This window comes from Cupressus sempervirens, chromosome 2, assembly GCF_028749045.1.
Source record: "Cupressus sempervirens isolate cs-2001-9-10 chromosome 2, ASM2874904v1, whole genome shotgun sequence".
Taxonomy (NCBI): Eukaryota; Viridiplantae; Streptophyta; class Pinopsida; order Cupressales; family Cupressaceae; genus Cupressus; species Cupressus sempervirens.
In genome coordinates, this window is record NC_143119.1 from 319,591,965 (window position 1) to 319,612,029 (window position 20,065).

Consider the following 20,065-nt stretch of genomic DNA (forward strand, 5'->3'; position numbering starts at 1 on the left):
CATTTGACCACTCGGAGTTTTATTCAAATTCGCCTTTTCTCCTGATAGATTCAGTTGATCATGTAATTTTGTCTCTTCATTCTGTGGATCCAACCTTCCACTCTCATCCACCAAGTTTACTTGTCCTTGTGTTCCCATATCTACTGACTGAGTGTCATCTTGCTCCTTATTCACCCTCAGAACTATCTCTTCTTCCCAGGAAGTTTCCTCTACCACTTGAATGGAGTATTCTTTTCCCCCCAAGAGGTCTGTAACAACTGCTCTGCTTTCCATACACCTTTCCTCTATTATCCTCTATGTAGGAGATACCAGATTATCTTTTAAATTATTTAGGGGGGATTGGTGGTTTGCTTGTAGATCCTGTTGCATCTGACCTTCCATCTTCTCCAAATCATCTAGGAGCTTGTTTACCTCTAGACCTTTACCTTTCCAATTTCTGTCATTTAGAACTATTGTTGAAAAGGTGTTGTTTACCTCCCCTTTCCATATTTCAATCTGTTGCTTCCACACTCCATTTTCTGTGCTAAGATTGATGTAGTCTGGGCAAGGATTTCCCTCTTTTAAAAGAATTAAGATCCTCAGATGGGAAGAAGAATCTTTTTTATTTAGGGCCATCTCAAAACTTACATAATCTCTTATTGTGTTACCAATCTATGCTAGCACCTTCTCTTCCCAGTATTCTATTGGTAGATTATGAAGATTGACCCAAATAGGGAGAGACTGTATTTTTTCTTTGCTCGGGTCGAAGTTTGGCCTCCATTCCTTGGTTATGATACCCTTTCCCTCCAATAAATAAGGACCATTATCCAGAATGGCTTTTTTGTCTGCTTTACTCGGAGCTATGCCCATATAGAAGCCATTCAAAAGGGTTTTTAAACTGCATTCCACCCCCCATAAGGATTTGCAACCCATTCTAACAGTTTTAACCGATGGCCATGGGCCCAACCATTTAAAAAAGAAAGCTTTCTCTCTCAAATTGGTAACAGAATCATTTAGATTTTCACTATTAATGCCGATAATAGACATTACCTCATAAGTGACATTTTCTTCTTAGATGTGGTTTGCCTCCTTCACCGTCGATTTCGCCCCTTTGACTGCTTCTTCTATTTGCTTTGGTCTATAAAACTTGTGGGCAATCTTTGAGTAGTCAAACTTATCAAAACGTCTGTAGAAAGGATCTCTCATGTTTCTCCCAGTTCCCCAATGCCATTCGCTCCTTCCATTTTGCCTTCTCTGTGGATGCGGGAAACGCTCTCATTCTTGGTAAGCAGGAAAGGCTGAATGCCCTCCATTCCTCCTGTAACGATTCATAGGCCATATTCGAGAGAGTTGGTTCCCATAAGACCAGCCTTCATGGCGCCGGAACCTCGAATGGCTTTCTCCGCCATGTCCATAAAAACCTCACCCTGAAGCAGAAGACCGATGCCCTCCGCATTCAAATCTCTGGTTCGCCATAAAATTGGTTAGATCTTTTTGTAGATCGCTGGCATGGTTTTGTTATTGAACTATAGCTGCCCATAATATCCACAGGTAACTAGAATAGACATTTTTGGCGAATGTTAACTTTTGGAAAAGTCTTTTGAATCAGTTTATTTAATATAAATATAAAAGGGTTTACTTTAAAAAATAAAATAAAATATTCAATTATGTAGTTTAAATCAAACTTATTGACCTATGTTTCAAGGGCACAAAATTTCATCTCTCGTTTAAATGAATGGGACATTCAACATTCATTACATCTAATGATGTCATAGAGGTGGAGAACCAAGACTTATCAATCATTCATCCTAATACTATTCCTCAAGTACACTATAATCTAAAATTTCCTCCAATGTTAAGTCCATTTGGCTTGCAATCCCATTACAGATAGAATTACAAACAAAATATGTTGAAGAAAAACTCTAAACATAGTGAATCAAAAATAGTATTGAAATGGGTAACCTTCCAAAAAGTCTTATTGATTCACACCAATAAACATCACCTAAATGCAATAATTTCATTCATTTTCACAAAATGATACATAAAATATAAATCAATATATTCAAACTCAAAATACACAAAATGTATCTTAATAGAAAAATTAAAAAACTATATACATCAAACATCATTGCTTTTAATTGTTTAGACGGAAACAAAACCCTGTACAACACACCCATCGATATAAAACACAATAAGTCCCAATCTCAATGTAATGTAATGACAGCCAATACAAGTATATAATTAGCCCTTCATTAATGTTGGCATTTGGCTCTAGTTATTCAACAAATCACTCAGTTATGCAATTCTCTAGATTTTGTGTCTTTTATGCATATCCTTCGTGAGTGGAACGGTGTGGCTGATTGTTTGGCTAAATGGGCCTCCAAGCATGGGTCGGCTTGGAACATTATTGATCATAGGATGCTTCCCCTTGATTTATTTTAAATGTTGATTCAACTTGTGGACCAGGATAAAGCTTTGTAGTTCTCTTTGTTTCTTCTGTTGTTCTACTCTCTTTGGTATTCAATAAAAAATTTACCCCTCTTTTAGTTTAAAAAAAATGTTGAACAAACAAGTCAATTAAAATAATAAGAGTTTACTATTAAAAAAAATCATAATATAGAACATTGGCATAATCCAAGACATAAATAAAATATTACTATTGTTATTATTGTGTTTGAAGTAATAATACTGAATCATGTTCGAAATATATTTATTACGAGTATATAAAGGTTGTATTTTGTATTTATGTGGGATGAAAATAGTTATGTTAGTTATCTATATATATATATATATATATATAATTTGTCTATATCATTTTAAGAATATATGTACAATGAAATAGAAATTAAAGTATAAAACAATGAAGAAAAAATATTATTTTTCAATGATAATAAGTTTATAAAAATAGACGTATTTGAAGTATTTGATCTTTATAACATTATTAGTATTTAATTATTAGTATTTAAAATTTTAAATAATGCATTGTGAACTGACACTCTATTACATGAATTTGTAACTCATTAAAATAAAGCTAGACCAAATAAATCTTAACTAAATATATAAACTTATTGTTGTTTCAATTGTTTAAGACATTCCATGATTTTTTGATGTTTAAGACTTTTGTTTAATCAAATATATTTAATATTTTTGAAGTTTTCTAAATAATAAAATTTGTTGCAATGACAAATAAAATCAAAGTAAATTATACAATCTAATATAAAAAAATATTAAAAGTATTTCAAGGGAAAATAATTTATTTAAGACTGCTCATACAGCCTCTACGCTCTCAATTCCAAAACGAGCAATTATAAAATTCAAATTGCATAAAAAAAGTTGTAATACCTAAATATAAGCATAATTATTTCTCAAGTGACGTGACAGTTCATACTATTCCACTTGGGACATGACCGATAGAGAATGAATTCTAGAAACATCTAATTTGACACAAAGACTGGAAACTCTCCATTCTGTTTGGTTTGTGGAATTTAAAAAACTAGGATTTCTACAAACCTTGATTAAGCCAAATCAAGGTTTTGCAAATCTTCATTCCAATTTTGGGGATTTTACTTGAACCGATTGTTTCACTCGAAAGATGTGTCTAAAGACACATTTTATGCTTAAGCTTGGAGTTGAAGGCAAATTTCAAAAAGTAGTCCAATCTATTGTTTTTCCACTCCTTAAAAAACATAACTAGGTTTTGATTTTCAATTCCTACTTGCCAGTAGGAAGTTGGAAAACCTAATTTTGAGGCAAAATTGGAAGTTCGGTATGCTAATTTCATTTTGCCAATTTCGAAACAAACGCAAAAAAAAATCAAATCCAAATTTTGAGAAAGCCAATTCTTGTCATCTTCCAAGAACCAAACGGATCCTAGTTCCTATCTTTTTCCTTTTGTTTGAGTCAAACTTCTCATAACAAAGAAGTTCTGATGGAGCTAGATCTTAGAGGAACATTCTAGACTTTTTTTTCTAATTTTTTCGTACCAAAATTGGCATTAGCCAGTAGAAATTTATAAATCAGTGCAGAAATATTGATTTTTAAAATTAATGAATTTTAATCTTAAAATGTCTCATTCAAATAGTGAAAAAATTAATAATAGGTGGACTACTAAAAACATTAGTTCCCTGGACTAATAAGAATATATATAATAATTTTATGGTTGCTTTAAATTGTTATTCTATTTACAAAATATCAAGCCTAATATTTTGCATCTATTATAAAGGATTCATTATAATCTTTATAAAAAAAGAAATTTGAAAAAGGAAAATTGAATAGAAAAGATTAAGTAATATCGAATTTAGAAAATTATCAATTAATCCTTCTCATTGAAGCCAAATTTAAACCAAACTTTTTTTTTAAATACTAATTGAAATCATGCAAGTCAGCTAAAGTGCTAGAAGAAAAAATTACATACAATATCATGAAACAAAAAATGGAATTGAAAAAGAATATGTCATTTGAAGGATGATTAGGAGAGAATATAATTGCCCATTGTACAAGCGTGTGGCATATGACTTTATCATCGCCTTTTCTACAAGCAGCTAGTGAAAACAAAGTTGGTGAAGTCTAATGCTCTGACAATGCACTTATTCCATAGTTATCTTATCCCTGTTGTCAAATGTTTTTGGTTTTCAAAAAAAAAAAATGGATCAACTGCTTTAGGTTTCATCATCCAGTGGTTGCACTGGTGTTTGTTTATGCAATTTAAATTAATGGAAACCAATTTTTTAAATAGATGGCAACATAGAGAATGAGGTCAAGCATGATGAACAAAAAAAATTTTATGTTGCCTGTGGCTAATAGCTTTCGATGAGTATGACAAGGCCACAAGAGCTCTGAGAGGCCAAAGTGCCAAGATAAATTTATTTTCACCCACCTAGAAAAATTGAAAGCACCCCACAAAATGAAAAGATCTCTCTGACAAGGCCAAACCCTAAGCCATAAACTCACACATTTGTGACAAAGCTCATCAAAGTGATTGATGGTTGCCCTTCTCATCCATCTATCCATGAAAAACACAAACATGATAAGTTAACCCTACATTTGAATCTTTGCATTGAAATATGAGCTTTAAATTTAAATCTTCTATTTAAATTGGCAAAATTTACTGCCTAAATGCAATCTATGCAACAAAAAAAAAAGTTTACAAGCAATGACTATTTACAAAGCAATTTTTGCCATTGTCGATGGTTGTTTCACTCAACATTTCTTGAGACACTAGACAAAAATAAGAGCGGTAAAGATCAATTCTTTCTTGAGTTTGATAGCAAAACCCCAACAATAGACCCAATGGCTTTTACCTTCCAATTCCTCAAAGTCTTCTCAAATTTTTCATCAAAAATAATTAGTTACACAAATTGTCTTCTCATGTGTAACAAGGGTTATAATGTTCTAAGGAGGTAATAGATGGTGTTTTTGCATAGATTCAAGTGGTACACATACTACGTCTACACAAATTTTCTATTAAGACTTGGATAAAAGCATGGGTGTGATTACATGCAAGGAAGGATCAAAACAAGATCTAGATTTCTTTTCAAAAAGCCAAACAACCAACATTCCAAAGACTTGGAGATGGTTTTAGAATTTTAATTTTTAGAAATTATCAAATCAAAAAATTTATTTTTTACCCTTAGAAAAATAAAGTCCAACCAATCAAAATAAAGAAATTAATGTTTAAAAAATAATTTAAAAATAATTCATTTTTGAATTTTAGCAATGAAATGATTTTAGATATATATAAATTGAAAGACTACAACTAAAAACATTAGTTCCCTATCTTATAGATAAGGTAAGGACTAATAAACAACACTTTTAAACCTACAACTACAAAAAAGGCTTCCATTACCATGAACTTATGGATAAATACCTTACAATCATTTAGACAAACAAGCTGAATCCAATTGGTTTTGGCTATGAAAGGGTCAAAATGCACCTACATAATTTGTTTATATTTTTAATAAACTAAAATTTATAAAACTATTATACATAATTTTTAAATGAATTAATAAAAGTGCATTTTGACCCCTACATAAACATCACCAAATCCATTTTGATCAAGCCTAAATTTTGACCCCTACATAAACATTGCTTTCCTTTCAAGACACTTTCCTTTACAACAAGTTTATGTCATATATATAAATTGTTAAAATTAATGTTTCAACAATAGTCAATAATAATTGTTGCACATGTGACAAACCTTGTTGAGTTGTTGGAAACAAGTTTAATTTAAGTATGAGTCAAAGAATTTTAATTTTAATCAAATTCTTATTGTAAATGTGTTAGTTACATAATACATAAATTTTAATGAGAAAAGCTAATCTTCAAATAAAAACAAAATCAAACTTTTTTTTCCCAAATTCACAAAAAAATAATTCAATTTTTTTTGTTGTTTTCAAAAACAAACTATGCAAATCATAAAGATTAAATACTAACAAAAAAATTCCAAATTCACAAAAAAAATGATTTTTTCCAATTTTTTTGTTATTTTCAATAACAAACTATGCAAATCATGACAATCGAATGCTGAAATTTTCAAAAAAATTCAATGTTCCTTATTTTTTGAAAATGAGTTCAAAATACAATTTGTATGGAAAATAGCCACATCCAATTTCAATTAACTGTCTTATGTATCTTGTCAATCATTAAGTAATTTATTGTTAATCTAATTTACAACCATTTAAAAATGTTGTTGAGTCAATCTATTCTAAAAGTTCTCTATTTTAAACCTCCTGTTATATTTTTCCGTTACAATTTCCCTCCAAGGATACCAGCTCGAGTGTCTTAAAATGTTGAACTACATAGAACAGTGAGAGATGGAATCAACCGCTTGTCTCACACGATGAGAAATAGATATCATAAAGTAATATCATCACTATCAACAAAACGAATCAAGTAGCCATCGCCAACAAAATAAACAGCCACTATGACATTTTAATTATAATTTCAAAATGATCCTTAACCAAGATTGAGATTGATTCTCCAAACACAGAACAGAGAGAATAAAACATACATCATTGAATGCACGATTGTTTTAACAAGGTGTTCCATTTAGTTCAGCAGGAGGAAACGACTGTAATCCCCAATTACAAAGCAAAAGGACATTTGGCTGAGCAAAATCAATGCCTTTCGTTTCCCTACATTCTTCTAAAACAGACCAGAAACATGGAGAAGAAGAGAGCAAGCCCACATTCAGACACCCGTTGATCCAAAGCCACCTTTGCCCCTGATTGTAGAATCCAAATCATCCACCTCTACAACCTCTGGGGTAACTATCTTCTCAATAATCAACTGAGCAATCCGATCACCAGCATTAACCTGAAAGTCCTGATCAGAATGATTGAACAGAATCACAGCAACAGGCCCCCGGTAGTCTGCATCAATAACCCCGGCACCAACATCGATGGAATGCTTCCAAGCCAACCCAGATCGAGGAGCTGCCAAAAACCAAAGCCAAATCATCTTTTAAATCAATCTCACTCTGTTTAAATCAAATGGGGTCATGTAAACATAACCTAGCTGCCAGTTTCTACATATCAATCATACACCAGATTGACAAAAACACTACGCTAACTTCAGAGATACTGAACAGAGGATGAGCAAGTCCAAATGAATAACTACCGATTCGAGCATAGGTTCCCTCTGGTATGGCAATGGACAGATCAGTTGGCACCATAGCCTTCCCACGTGTCGGAATCACACAAGCAGCAACACTGCAGGTACAGATACACAAGAACTCAATGATAGACACTCTTAGAGACGTAATCATGAATTGCAGTCAATGTACGGGATGAATATAAAATTAGTGTCATAGCGAGAGCCCAGCCTTAAACATGATCAAATGCTAACCAAATGCCTCGACGAAACTTCTGATAAATGCAAACCCTGGGAAGAGAATCCAACGACAGAGGCACCCTAAACTGGCTTCTGTAATCAATACCCCACTAACTTACTTCTATCCCTTATGAATGCCCTTGAACAATAAGAAACTGATTCAAAAGGACAATAAATCTCTCGCATTACGAAGTATATCAGATTGTGCAGTCTAAGACCTTTTCCTAAGCCCGTCACAGGCAACATTTGAGGGCAGACCAACAAATGTCTGGAAGCAGGATTTCTCTTCATGAAAAAGTGCTTCAAACAAGCTGCTGAAAGCACTTCAAAGCGGAAGCCCCCTCAGTTCGTGAGGGATTGTACAACATTACCAAAACCCTAATACCAATGTCAAAAATCAACCTAAATAACGAACAATGTGCAAGCCATTTACAATCAGATAGCCCTGAAAATCTGTTTTGCAAGAACCCCCTTCCGCTTACCAATCATGTGTGAACTTGGGAAGGAAACCATACCTGGAAAGATCATAACCGGCGGCCAAAGCAGAAGCTCTGCTTGGCACGATAGCATTGATAGACAGCTTCTTTACACGCAGCAATGTCTCCACATTGCCGTTCAAATCAGCAGGGCTTCCATTTTGGTGCTCCTTTTCCAACTTTTGGATTTTGCATAAAGGCTCTGCCATCGTTTCACTTTACACAGAAAGAATAGAACAAAACCAAACACAGTGGACCCCCGCAATATTTTTCTAACCGTTCCCGCGCAGACTGATGTGAGAACTTTTGCTAACTGCATCTACATTTGTCCCAGACCCAAAGGTTTTATAAAGAGAGTAGTTTATCTATGGCGGGAAAAGTCCAAAAGGGGGCGCCAAACTGGGTTCAAAATTTGCCGCCAAATGTTAGCCGCACTCCTGCAAAAAAAAAATCGAAAGATAAATATTTGAGTGTCCGTTAAATTATAAATTTAAATTGCAAACAAATTATATTGTCTCATTAAAAAAATAGTTATTGATGTTCCATTTTGGAGATAATTTGTATCTATGAATCTTTGGAGAAATAAGTATATAAAAGGTCAAGTTTTAATTGGTAAGTGGTCATTATCATAATTATAAAAAATGTATTGTCACATTGTATGTCTTTTTTTAATATCTTTTTAATTTATGAAAATAATTTAATATCATTGTTTATTTAGTTTAATTTATGAAAATAAATTAATATCATTGTTCATTTAGCTTTATATTTATTCATGGGAAAATCATTTTGAAAATTAAATTACTACTTAAAGCATTGGCAAGATTTCGACTTAATGAGTGGACAAACTTAGTGTTGCATTCTACGAGATAATTTATACCCACAAACTTTAGAAGAAATAAGTTGAAAGAATAATTTTCGACTCCCAATTGGCAAATGGTAACTTTAAGTAGTGTGGTGGTATAGTAAGAGTGGGACCAAAATCATTTCTTTTGAATTAATAGCTTATTCAACATTTCAATTTAATGTCAACATCAATAAGAGGATTCATTGATGGAGCTTTATTTTCATTCATGGAAATATCATATAAAATTGAACTAATGTAGTTTGTCTCTTATGTGGCAAGGTGGTTTTAGTGGATTTTTGTCATTAGAAGTCTTATTGTGCTATGTCAAAGTTTTTGTTTATTTGGGGCATGGCTAGCAAGAGGAGTTAGAACAAATATAGGGCATTGAGTATGGTGGGTTGATCTCATCTCACCACCCAAGGCAAGTCTTGTATTGTGACATTGATGTAACCTATGGTTGGTTTGAAATGTCAACAGTGAGCATACCTTGAAGTCAAGCAATAGAAAGAAAATTTATACAAGTGAAATCATCGAGGATTCTAGAGCATTCACTAGATGGCTTAAGGCTACCAAAAGTAGAGGTGGTGAGTTTTTCTATAAATGTGTTCGATGGGAATGAAGGAATGGGTACTCCTTGTCAAAAAGTGGTTGTGTCGAGGTCGTATTGATATTACACTAGGAATGTTTTGGTAGGTCTAAAAGTAGCCTTAGTTGTGCAGAAGTTGAGAGTAAGTTTTTCATTATAATTTTCTATAGTAACTTTATTCTTATGGTCATCGTTGTAAGACATACATTTTGATTTTCATTCCTTATAACTTTTGTGTGAAGCTAAATCTAAATTTTAACTAGGTGGTTTTCTCAAACCATTGGAATTGGTAGAAGAATACTTCATAGATCATAAGGATGTAGTCAACAATAATAGGCAGACAAAGGTGGGATGGTATGAAGATGGATTAGAGTGGTCTCATTTTTAGATCACACTAAAAGAACACTCAATTATCAATGGCTTTTGTTGTAGATATTATTTTAAATTAGTATGCTTTTGAAAAGTAATGCAACAAAACAAGGGTGCTAACACTATAAAACAAGCCACTAGGACAAAGAGCACAAAAACACACTTATAATATAGTAACATTGTCAACAGCCTAACAACGTCAACAAGAAATCAAGAGCACATTAACCACTATAGATCACCCTAGGTCAAAAACAAAACCAGCTAAACTATAAATGGTAAAGATTATATTAACTCGAATAGTCGTCAACTTCATATCATAAACAATTCCCAAAAATAGAGAGTTTATCATACTATTGGTCACAACTAAACAAGACAACATAAAAGTAGTAGTTCTAGACATTGTCCTTGTAGGGACATAAACAAGAAATATAAAATAAGTGTGGAGATAATTTCTTAACCCAATAACGATGACAAGGCCATGGGATCCTATAAACCACAAAAACTTGGCACACACAAAGAGCCCTAGTTCTTCTTATTCTTTTATCTGAAGGTCAACATTAAAGAGGCCCAATCCTCAGCGAGGAATTGAAATAGTTACTTTTGCTACTTTACATCTTGCTTGTCCTTCTCATTCGTATCTTGCATTGGACATAGAGAAGTGGACAAGTTGTACATGACTTTAATCGTAGACTTGCAAACATCACACAACTGAATATCCAAACTTTCCATTTTCACGTCCACTTGTGCAATCTTGGCCTCCGCCTCTACAAGACATTTATCATGGGTATCATGTCATTTAAAGGTGGGTTAGTGTTTGTTTCTGTTAGATAATTGGGGGGTGAATAAGTAATGTCCAATTATTCTCCAATCCCTTCAAACAATTTCAATACCAAACAAACTTCATAAATGTCATAAGTTGCATTCACTGAATATACTCATTCAACTTACCAATTAACTAACTCAAACACTTTACTCCAAACTTATATCTCAATGTTAAGTTATAATCTACTAACAATAATAAAACTTAGTTATTACTAAACATAATCTTAGTTGTTACCGAGTTGCAGTAAAATGAAAATAACATGTAAGGCAACTTGCAACATAACAACATTAACGCATTTGACACAAAGATTTTTAACGTGGAAACCTTGTAAAGGGAAAAACCACCTGGGATCGACAACTCAAAATTTTCACTGTTCTGAAGAGAGCTCTGCTAAGAGCCAACCTCGTTAAAGGTTTACATACACATTGTTAATGTGACCTTGTTAGAGGATTTGTACACCAAAATATCATCTAGACCTTGTCACTCCTTGATCCTATCTAAAGAGTGGCTTGCTTTAAATGACTTATAAACACCACTAATCGATGTTACCATATAGGATTCCACAGACTTGTTAGGTCTACTCAGTTAACAAGATTTTTTGCTACAATGATTACAAAGTAACAGCATAGATGATTTGTTAGGTATAGCACTACCTTGCTTGTTTAGATCTCCTTTTTGCTTAGTCTTCTTCTGATCGCTATCTTGTGATCTATTTTCTCTATTCTCTTGATTGGTCGACTCACTCCTTCTCTTTTTCTCTCCCTTTCCTTCAACTCAGCTTGGTTCACCTAGCTCAACTTTTGACTTCAATAACTTCACACTTTTATCCTCAACGATTCCACAAATGATCAACTACCGAAACACTTTTTGAACTCCTTAAATAGTAGTCTTTGTGCTTTTCCAATTCTTATCACTTAATCATAATTGTTGATCTCGTATTCATACTTCATGCAATGAATCAAGACACTTAAAAAATAGAAATTTCAAAGAACTTTGTGTCCATTCTTCTCCTTCTTTAATCTCCATTAGTAGATCTTTCTTACATTTTCCTAGTCATTGATCTTGAAACAGACTTTGACTCATCTAAACTACTCGAACATTCTTGAATTTCACCAAATGTTAGCTTTAGATTCCATCTTTACAATCTTGATCTTCTACTTTTTACTTGGTGAACATAACATTTTACTCAAGTAATATAGCAATCGGTTAATACTAGACTCACTCGAGCAATACTAAACTTTCACCTACTTAGCCAACTAATTAGTGAACATTTTAGTCACTCAGTGAATATTGTCTTCCCTTTTCAACCTTATCACTTGGTGTAGCTTTTATTATATTATAATATTACATGATTGTAGAACAATCAAACCAACATTACATTACCATTGTCCAACTCATTCAAGTGCCCATTGAATACCATACTTATCGACTATGCCTTCAACATACTTTCTTCAAATCCTTTCATCAATCAAATCTTCTTCATCAATCATATTGATATAGCACTCCACTAAGTTATCACAATGTCTAACCAACTAAGACTTGCCATCAATGACAATGTAAGAACTAATATAACTCTTTTACGTATATTTATAGCATCATCTATTACACTATTTGTTGGGGCTAGCAATCTCCCCCTTCAACATTGATAGCAACATGTAACATATGATTTTACATTAAAAAAACATTTTATAAGATAATCAAATATATGCATTGACAATAATACAATTGTTTCATCTCTTTGTCTTCATCAACTGGTTCTCTAAAACTTGGTTTGTATCTTTAGCAACATCAATCATCTTCATCATTTCTCCCTCTTAGGATATGATTTGTGTCTCAGTTTGGGTTCATATGTTGAAAATTTGGTTAGCACTCCTCTCGGGATTCATGACAAGGGCTTACTCACCTCCTGTGTACTATAAGTTGAGTAGTTGTACCGGGCATTGATAGATTAGTATTTTGGTGCAATGATAATCCCACTCTAACAAGTGGTATCAAACCTTAGTCATATGTTCAAATCCTCAAACTCTCGAGTAACGTTGAGGGGGAGATTGTTGCAAATTTGATCAGCGCTCCCCTCAAGATTCATGAAAAGGGCTCAACTACCTCCTTTGTACTATAAGTTGAGTGGTTGTATTAAGCATTGATAGATTGGTCTTTTGGTACAACGACAACCCTACTCTAACATCATATTCATGTTTACATCCCTTTGCATTGAGTTTTCATGGTTCTCACTTTTCTTCTTTCTCCTCACTTGATCTCTCCATTTTCGTAGTGTATTGGTATTCTCTCCTTTCTGGGACACTTCTCTTCCTTGGGTAATATTCTTTTGTGTATCTCTCCTCTTTATTGATTCTCTCCCCCCTTGTATTATATTCTCCCCCTTTGACATCAATTCCAAATGTCATTATAAATTTCAGTGTGAAACTTACAAAACCTTAAATTTATCCTTGTACCTTGCATGTACAGTATATATTAGTTTCATCATAATTGATGAGAGCCATTTACGACCCATTTAATACCATATTTTAATCCATTTTATGCACTTACCTACTCATTTCCATATTCCATTTCCATTCCATTACCACCCATTTTGCCATTTTACGTTGCATGTGGTTTAATATATATAAGTAGTATTTAATGAGGTTTTGGGATTAAAATATGGAAAATTGATCATTGATTACGTTTTACTAATCTTTAATATTATAGCATGTTGATATGCATAATAGAACTTTCTGTCGCATTTTGGATGTAAACTATTAAATTTTCCAGCGGAATGTGGTCATTGCATTTCACCATCAATCAAATAACTGTGGCTGCAATCTTAATCTAGAAGATCAGTTTAACAAAAATTGTGCTTTGATTCCATTTGAGCGTATGGAACAATGTTTCATATTATTTGAAGTTAGTTTGTTGAAACTATCAAGCATTATATCTATGGTATACAAAGATAGATCCACATGGAGGACCTAAACCGACCAACATTCTTCCTATTTTTTAGTTGCAAATAACAAATGACTTGCGTGACTGGTATAAGGAAGAAAGATCTGCAAGTCTCGCGTGGGAAGTTTATTCCTATATTTATTGTCTGTTATAATCCAAGATTGTACAAACTATTATATTATAGTTTGTTAGCCATGGGCCAAAAATGAAACAAACCCATTTATCATAAATAAGTTGTATTTGCAACTACTCACAGCCTGTAAATAAGGTTGTACGATATCTGTTATGTTGTCTATTATAAGCTACTCCTATTTTGTATTATAGGCTGTGTATATAAACAACACAATTCATAATCAGAGGGAATATATGTATTAATTCTATACCATTCCTCTAAGAAATAAATATTATATATTGTGTTGATTAGACTGGTGCTCAAACATTTTTAATCTCACCACCTGATGGACTGAGGAGGGGGCCCACTTCTTGGAACGTCTGGTGTGTTTTCTAGTTTTATTTCAGTATGGTATGTTTGTATTACATTAATATTAGGTTTTGTTTGAATTCAAGATTAATTTGATTGTTTAGCCGGTAATCTGATTTGTATTGATATTGTATGCTTGTTGTTCCTGTAGCAGTTTGTAATAAGATTTGCATTGGTATAATATGATTATTATTTATCCATAATCTGAATTACTAATGTATTTTCATAGTTTTGAATAGAGGTAATTATATTGTTATTGCTAGTAGAAAGACGTTTTTGTTGTTAGAATTACTTTAGTAGATTTCAGCCAAGCTCCTATTGCAAGAAGTGACAGTTCCTGTCGTAGTTTTATTTCAGTTTTCATAGATTCAATTTCGTGTGTTGTAGATGCATTCATAATTGCTCATATCACAAGCTACACCCCTTGATAGCATATTGCTTGGACACCTTTCACAAGCTTACACTCTCAGATTGATATGAATAGACCAGTCGAACTTTATTATAAATCATTAATTCTTTATTATTATTTGCCCCAGTGTTGGCCTATCATTTTGGCGCCGTTGCTGGGGAAAGGTGTCAAAGGCATGTTAGTTTTCTGATTTGAGTTAAGAACAATGTGTTAGGATGAAAGCTTTTGCAATTGCTAGCCTTGCTTAAGTAATTAATCTTAATTTGTGTTGGTTAGATCATATAGATGTATTGCTTTAGAGTTTGCAAGTAGGCCTTAGAAATTAGATTCATTTTTTTCTTTAAAAGTTAATTAAATTTACATTATCATAAGTTGTTTTGAGATATTGGTAAAAACAAGCAAATTTTGAAGGGAAATGTTAAAAATGATGCATTTTCATGGTTGTTCAAGTACGTCAATTTTGGTTGAAAAATGTTTCAAAAATGCAAAATTTGAAGGGAATGCAAGAAGCAAAATGTGCTTGGCATCAGGGGCATTGCCCCTTGACCCGGCCCTATACTGCGACAGGGAGCGCACCTTGGGCGCTGCCCCAGGACCCCGCAAGGGGCGTTGCCCCTTGACCCCACAGGTGGTTGCCGTCCCCAGACCCTCGCCTTCAAATTTAAAAACAAAAGAAGCACTTGGTGGGGAAAATACGTCAATCAAAGGTGATATTTTAATACCCTCTCTACCTAATGAATGTGTCTTTAACGATCTTGATCTTCCCTTATCAGAGGTATGTGAGAATTCTATCTCTATATTTGAACATGAACAAATCATTGATGAATTCTTAGAGCAATGTGATTTTGAGGATGAATTTATCACCACTTGTTGTTCTCATTGCTACAGGAAAGATGACCAATGTATATGCTCAAAAAACCACAAGAACACAGTGAATGAGGTGCAAGATATTCCTAATCTTTACCATGATAAGGGTGGAAGTGACCAAGTATTCCTTATAATGGATGAACAATCTCAATTACCAACCCAAGAAGATCAAGGTATGCATTATGTTGGTAACATGTATTGTCACTTTAATTCATTACAAATCCAACATATTTCTTCAAAATGTACTTCTCCACTTAGCATGCACAACGAATTTAATCATGTGTGCTCACAACAACTCGTATATCCCTCTTATATTCCACCATATCCATCCTTACCATCTTCATTTCACCCATCCTTCTTATTCCCATCTACTTTATCTCCTTCACACTTCTTACCATATTCACATTGGACTCCATCTTATCCACCAAAGACAACTATATTGTTTCATAAAACATTTCATAATAAGGTGGTTGGAATTTCATATAATACTGAGCTTTCAAGGATCCTTGTACAATCTAATAATGTGCTTGAATTTGATAAATCGACATTGGAATATATTGATGCACTTAAGAAATGTGATTTTGGTTTCATTAAATTAGAAGAACAATATTACTTATTGAATTATAATCACCTTTGTTCTTCTTTTCCACTTAGTGAATTCCAAATACCCATAAATGAGCCCATACTTCAAATTTCACCAATTTTAATTATTGGACTCATAAGTATGTGTGTTAATATTAATCATTCACTAAGTAATATTGAACCATATACACAAACATGGTACCATATCCTCCACAATCTATATTCTACTACTTTTGTACTTATACATATTGATATTTGGATGCCTATGGTTAAAATGTGCATTCCTCACATACTTGTTGATTTGGGACCAATAATTGATTAACCACAATCATACAGGATTATATGCATTAATGGCCAAAATGTTAAAACTGGATGATCATTATTCCTCATTGTTGATTCTTTTCATTGTCCTACGATGACCAAATACACTATGGATGATTCATTTATTTAGCAAGGATCAAAGTATTACTATCTATATATTTTTCATTCTTGGTTATTGTATCTTACAATGATCATTCACTAATAACAAGTACTAAATCCATGTCTTGATTCCTTGGATAATTCAAATTCCCTATGCTTTTATGACCTGGAATTAATTTGGGAGTACATCCATTGAATTATTTGATTTATCTATCATTCAAAAAGACTCACAAAGTTCTAAAGATGTGTTATTCTCTTTGGGTTACCTAATTTCTTTGGTTATCCTAATGATTTCATGACCTTGTAGCATGAAGTTAAGTTGGGGGGAATCCCTCCAATCTTGTGGTTCTTGGATGATTTCAATTAAGCTTCATTGGTAGTTTCATTGGTCCTTTAAATCAACCTCCACATGTGACATCTCCACAATTCAAGTTATGTGTTCTTGTGTTAATTAGCATTACTATTAAATGAACACAAGAGTTTATTTGCATTTATCCATTCTATCAAGTATCTATTCATAGTAATAACTCTATCTATCATTTTTAATACTAAATAACCTACTTAATGATAGAGTTATTGAATGGATGATATTTATTTAGTATACTTGATATGCTTGGTTTTGAGAGTATGGTTATAGGTCCCTTGTTGTGGTGTGATAATCTTAGAATTAATACCAGTTGATGATGCTTCTTTACACAAGCATTGCATAACACACTATGTTGGCTTTGTTCACATTGTGTGGGCTTGCGAGCTATATGGTGTATATCCATTTCACTGGTGCTTCACTATTCAAGATCACATGTAGATTTTGGTAGAGGGTGTTCAACACCTTGAGATGAGATTTCTTGTCTTTGGTGATTTATCACTTGGAGGAAGATATGCAGCATGGTCTATGAGATTCATGATTATTCAACAACACATCTGAAGATACTTTGAACATAGTGCCAGCTACTACACTCCTTCCTTGATTTGTGTCTCTCTAGAGTTCTATGGACACATTGGTGACTATTATTGGTTTTCACTCCATACTCATGTATTTGGTAATGAAGGTGTGTTACTTGCAACTCTCCATTTTTATCCAATGGATATTTCCCAAGCTTCACAAGAATAGGGTTTCATATCTTCAAGAGATGTCATCTTATTCTGTCAGCATGGAGAAATAGGAGAATCATCATCCTTTGGTTTGTGGTTCCAGTTTTGATGAGGTTATTCTTGGTGATCATTTCAAGTTCATTATGCAATCAAGTTTCAACAGTTTCTTCTGTGAAGTCATGGACAAAACTCAAGCTTTGGATGGTATCATTTTTCATCATCCATGTCAGGATTTCATTTCTTTGGTCATTCTATGCAATTATTAAAAATTACTTATAATTTTTTATATAAAAAAAAAAAAAAAAGATTCAACAATGAAAACCTTCGAGCGTTGTTGGCCAGTTAATATTTGAACACTCATTGGTTTTAGTGTTTCCTTTTTGGCACCTCTTGTCACTCACTCTTGTAGCTCTACTCCTCTTCAGTGTGATCCTCAAATCTTTGATCACCCCTAGTACATGTTGCATGATCAATTGAGGTGTTTTCAATGGAATGTGTTACTTCCTATATGATCTATACTAGTTCAGTTGATGTTGGCAGCCCCTCCAATTGCAATCACTCTCCTAGTTTTTATGGTTCCTTCTTGTGGTCTTCTCTTCAATGCTTTCACTCATATGGTGGTCTTTTGTGGTGTTGCAGTGCAGTTTTGGATGCCTCTCTTTGTTCCTTATTGATGATTCATCGCTCTTGGTGGCACAAGTTGCTGAGTTGCTCTATGTTCTGACATTGGTCTCTCTGCCCATGCATGTTGGTAAAACAATTGATTTTGTTTTTCCTTATTTTATCTCTTAACTTTATTTATATTACTTAATTATGTTGATCATTATGCAACACCCCTTCCTATCCTCTCCTTGTTTCCCGTGGACGGTCAACCTTTAAGTTGGGGGGAAGAATGTCACCCTATTATCTTCCATCTGTCACCCTTACTAAACCCATCATACTATCCATTATATCCATCATATAATAGCCTTCATTTTGTCTCTCATCTTTCCTATTTTACCCATTTAAACTCCTCTTGTGCAAATTGAGATAAATTCTCCTATATGAAACCTTTTGAACCATGATGCTATAAAAAATGAAAAGAAAGGAAAAAGAAAAGAAAAGAAAAAAATTATGAAAGAAATATCCCTATTGAAGAAGAAAAATAACAAAGCTTGTCATGTAAAACAAAGAAAGGGATTTGTGTTCATCTATGAGTTATCATGGTTCAGGGTGGAGACAAAGTCAAAATCCATTAAACCTAAAGTGCTTTCAGTTAAAACTAAAGACCTCGTGATCATAATGATTGCACGAGGACGTGCAATAAGCTAAGTTGGGGGGAATGATGAGAGCCATTTATGACCCATTTAATACCATATTTTAATCCATTTTATGCACTTACCTACTCATTTCCATATTCCATTTCCATTCCATTACCACCCATTTTGCCATTTTACGTTGCATATGGTTTAATATATATAAGTAGTATTTAATGAGGTTTTGGGATTAAAATATGGAAAAATCATCATTGATTACGTTTTACTAATCTTTAATATTGTAGCATGTTAATATGCATAACATAACTTCCTGTCGCATTTTGGATGTAAACTATTAATCTTCCAGCGGAACGTGGTCATTGCATTTCACCATCAATCAAATAACTGTCGCTACAATTTTAATCTAGAAGATCAATTTAACAAAAAATGTGCTTTGATTCCATTTGAGCGTATGGAATAATGTTTCATATTATTCAAAGTCATTTTGTTGAAACTATCAAGCATTATATCTGTGGTATACACAGATAGATCCACATGGAGGACCTAAACCGACCAGCATTCTTCCTATTTTTTAGTTGCAAATAACAAATGACTTGTGTGACTGGTATAAGGAAGAAAGATTTGCAAGTCTCACATGGGAAGTTTATTCCTATATTTACTGTCTTTTATAATCCAAGATTGTTCAAACTATTATATTATAGTTTGTTAGTCATGGGCCAAAAATGCAACAAACCCATTTGGCATAAATAAGCTGTATTTGCAACTACTCACAGCCTATAAATAAGGTTGTACGATATCTATTATGTTGTCTATTATAAGCCATTCTTGTTCTGTATTATAGGTTGTGTATATAAACAACACAATTCATAATTAGAGGGAATATATGTATTAATTCTATACCATTCCTCTGAGAAATAAATATTATCTATTGTGCTGATCAGACTGGTGCTCAAACGTTTTTAATCTCACCACTTGATGGACTGAGGAGGGGGCCCACTTCTTGGAACGTCTGGTGTGTTTTCTGGTTCTATTTCAATATGGTATGTTTGTATTACATTAATATTAGGTTTTGTTTGAATTTGAGATTAATTTGATTGTTTAGCTGGTAATC

At 33.2% G+C, this 20,065-nt stretch overlaps 1 protein-coding gene across 1 annotated transcript; it reads right to left on the reverse strand.

Moving 5' to 3' along the window:
- Nucleotides 1–7,004: 7,004 nt before the first annotated feature.
- Nucleotides 7,005–8,605, reverse strand: LOC149572395 (deoxyuridine 5'-triphosphate nucleotidohydrolase-like). The gene is made up of 3 exons (XM_089813574.1): nt 8,325–8,605; nt 7,597–7,688; nt 7,005–7,412 (listed from the first exon to the last, which is right to left on the reverse strand). Exons 1-3 carry the CDS (start codon nt 8,492–8,494, stop codon nt 7,168–7,170), a joined length of 507 nt encoding a protein of 168 aa, XP_089669700.1. The 5' UTR covers nt 8,495–8,605; the 3' UTR covers nt 7,005–7,167.
- Between the last annotated feature and the right edge of the window lie 11,460 nt (nt 8,606–20,065).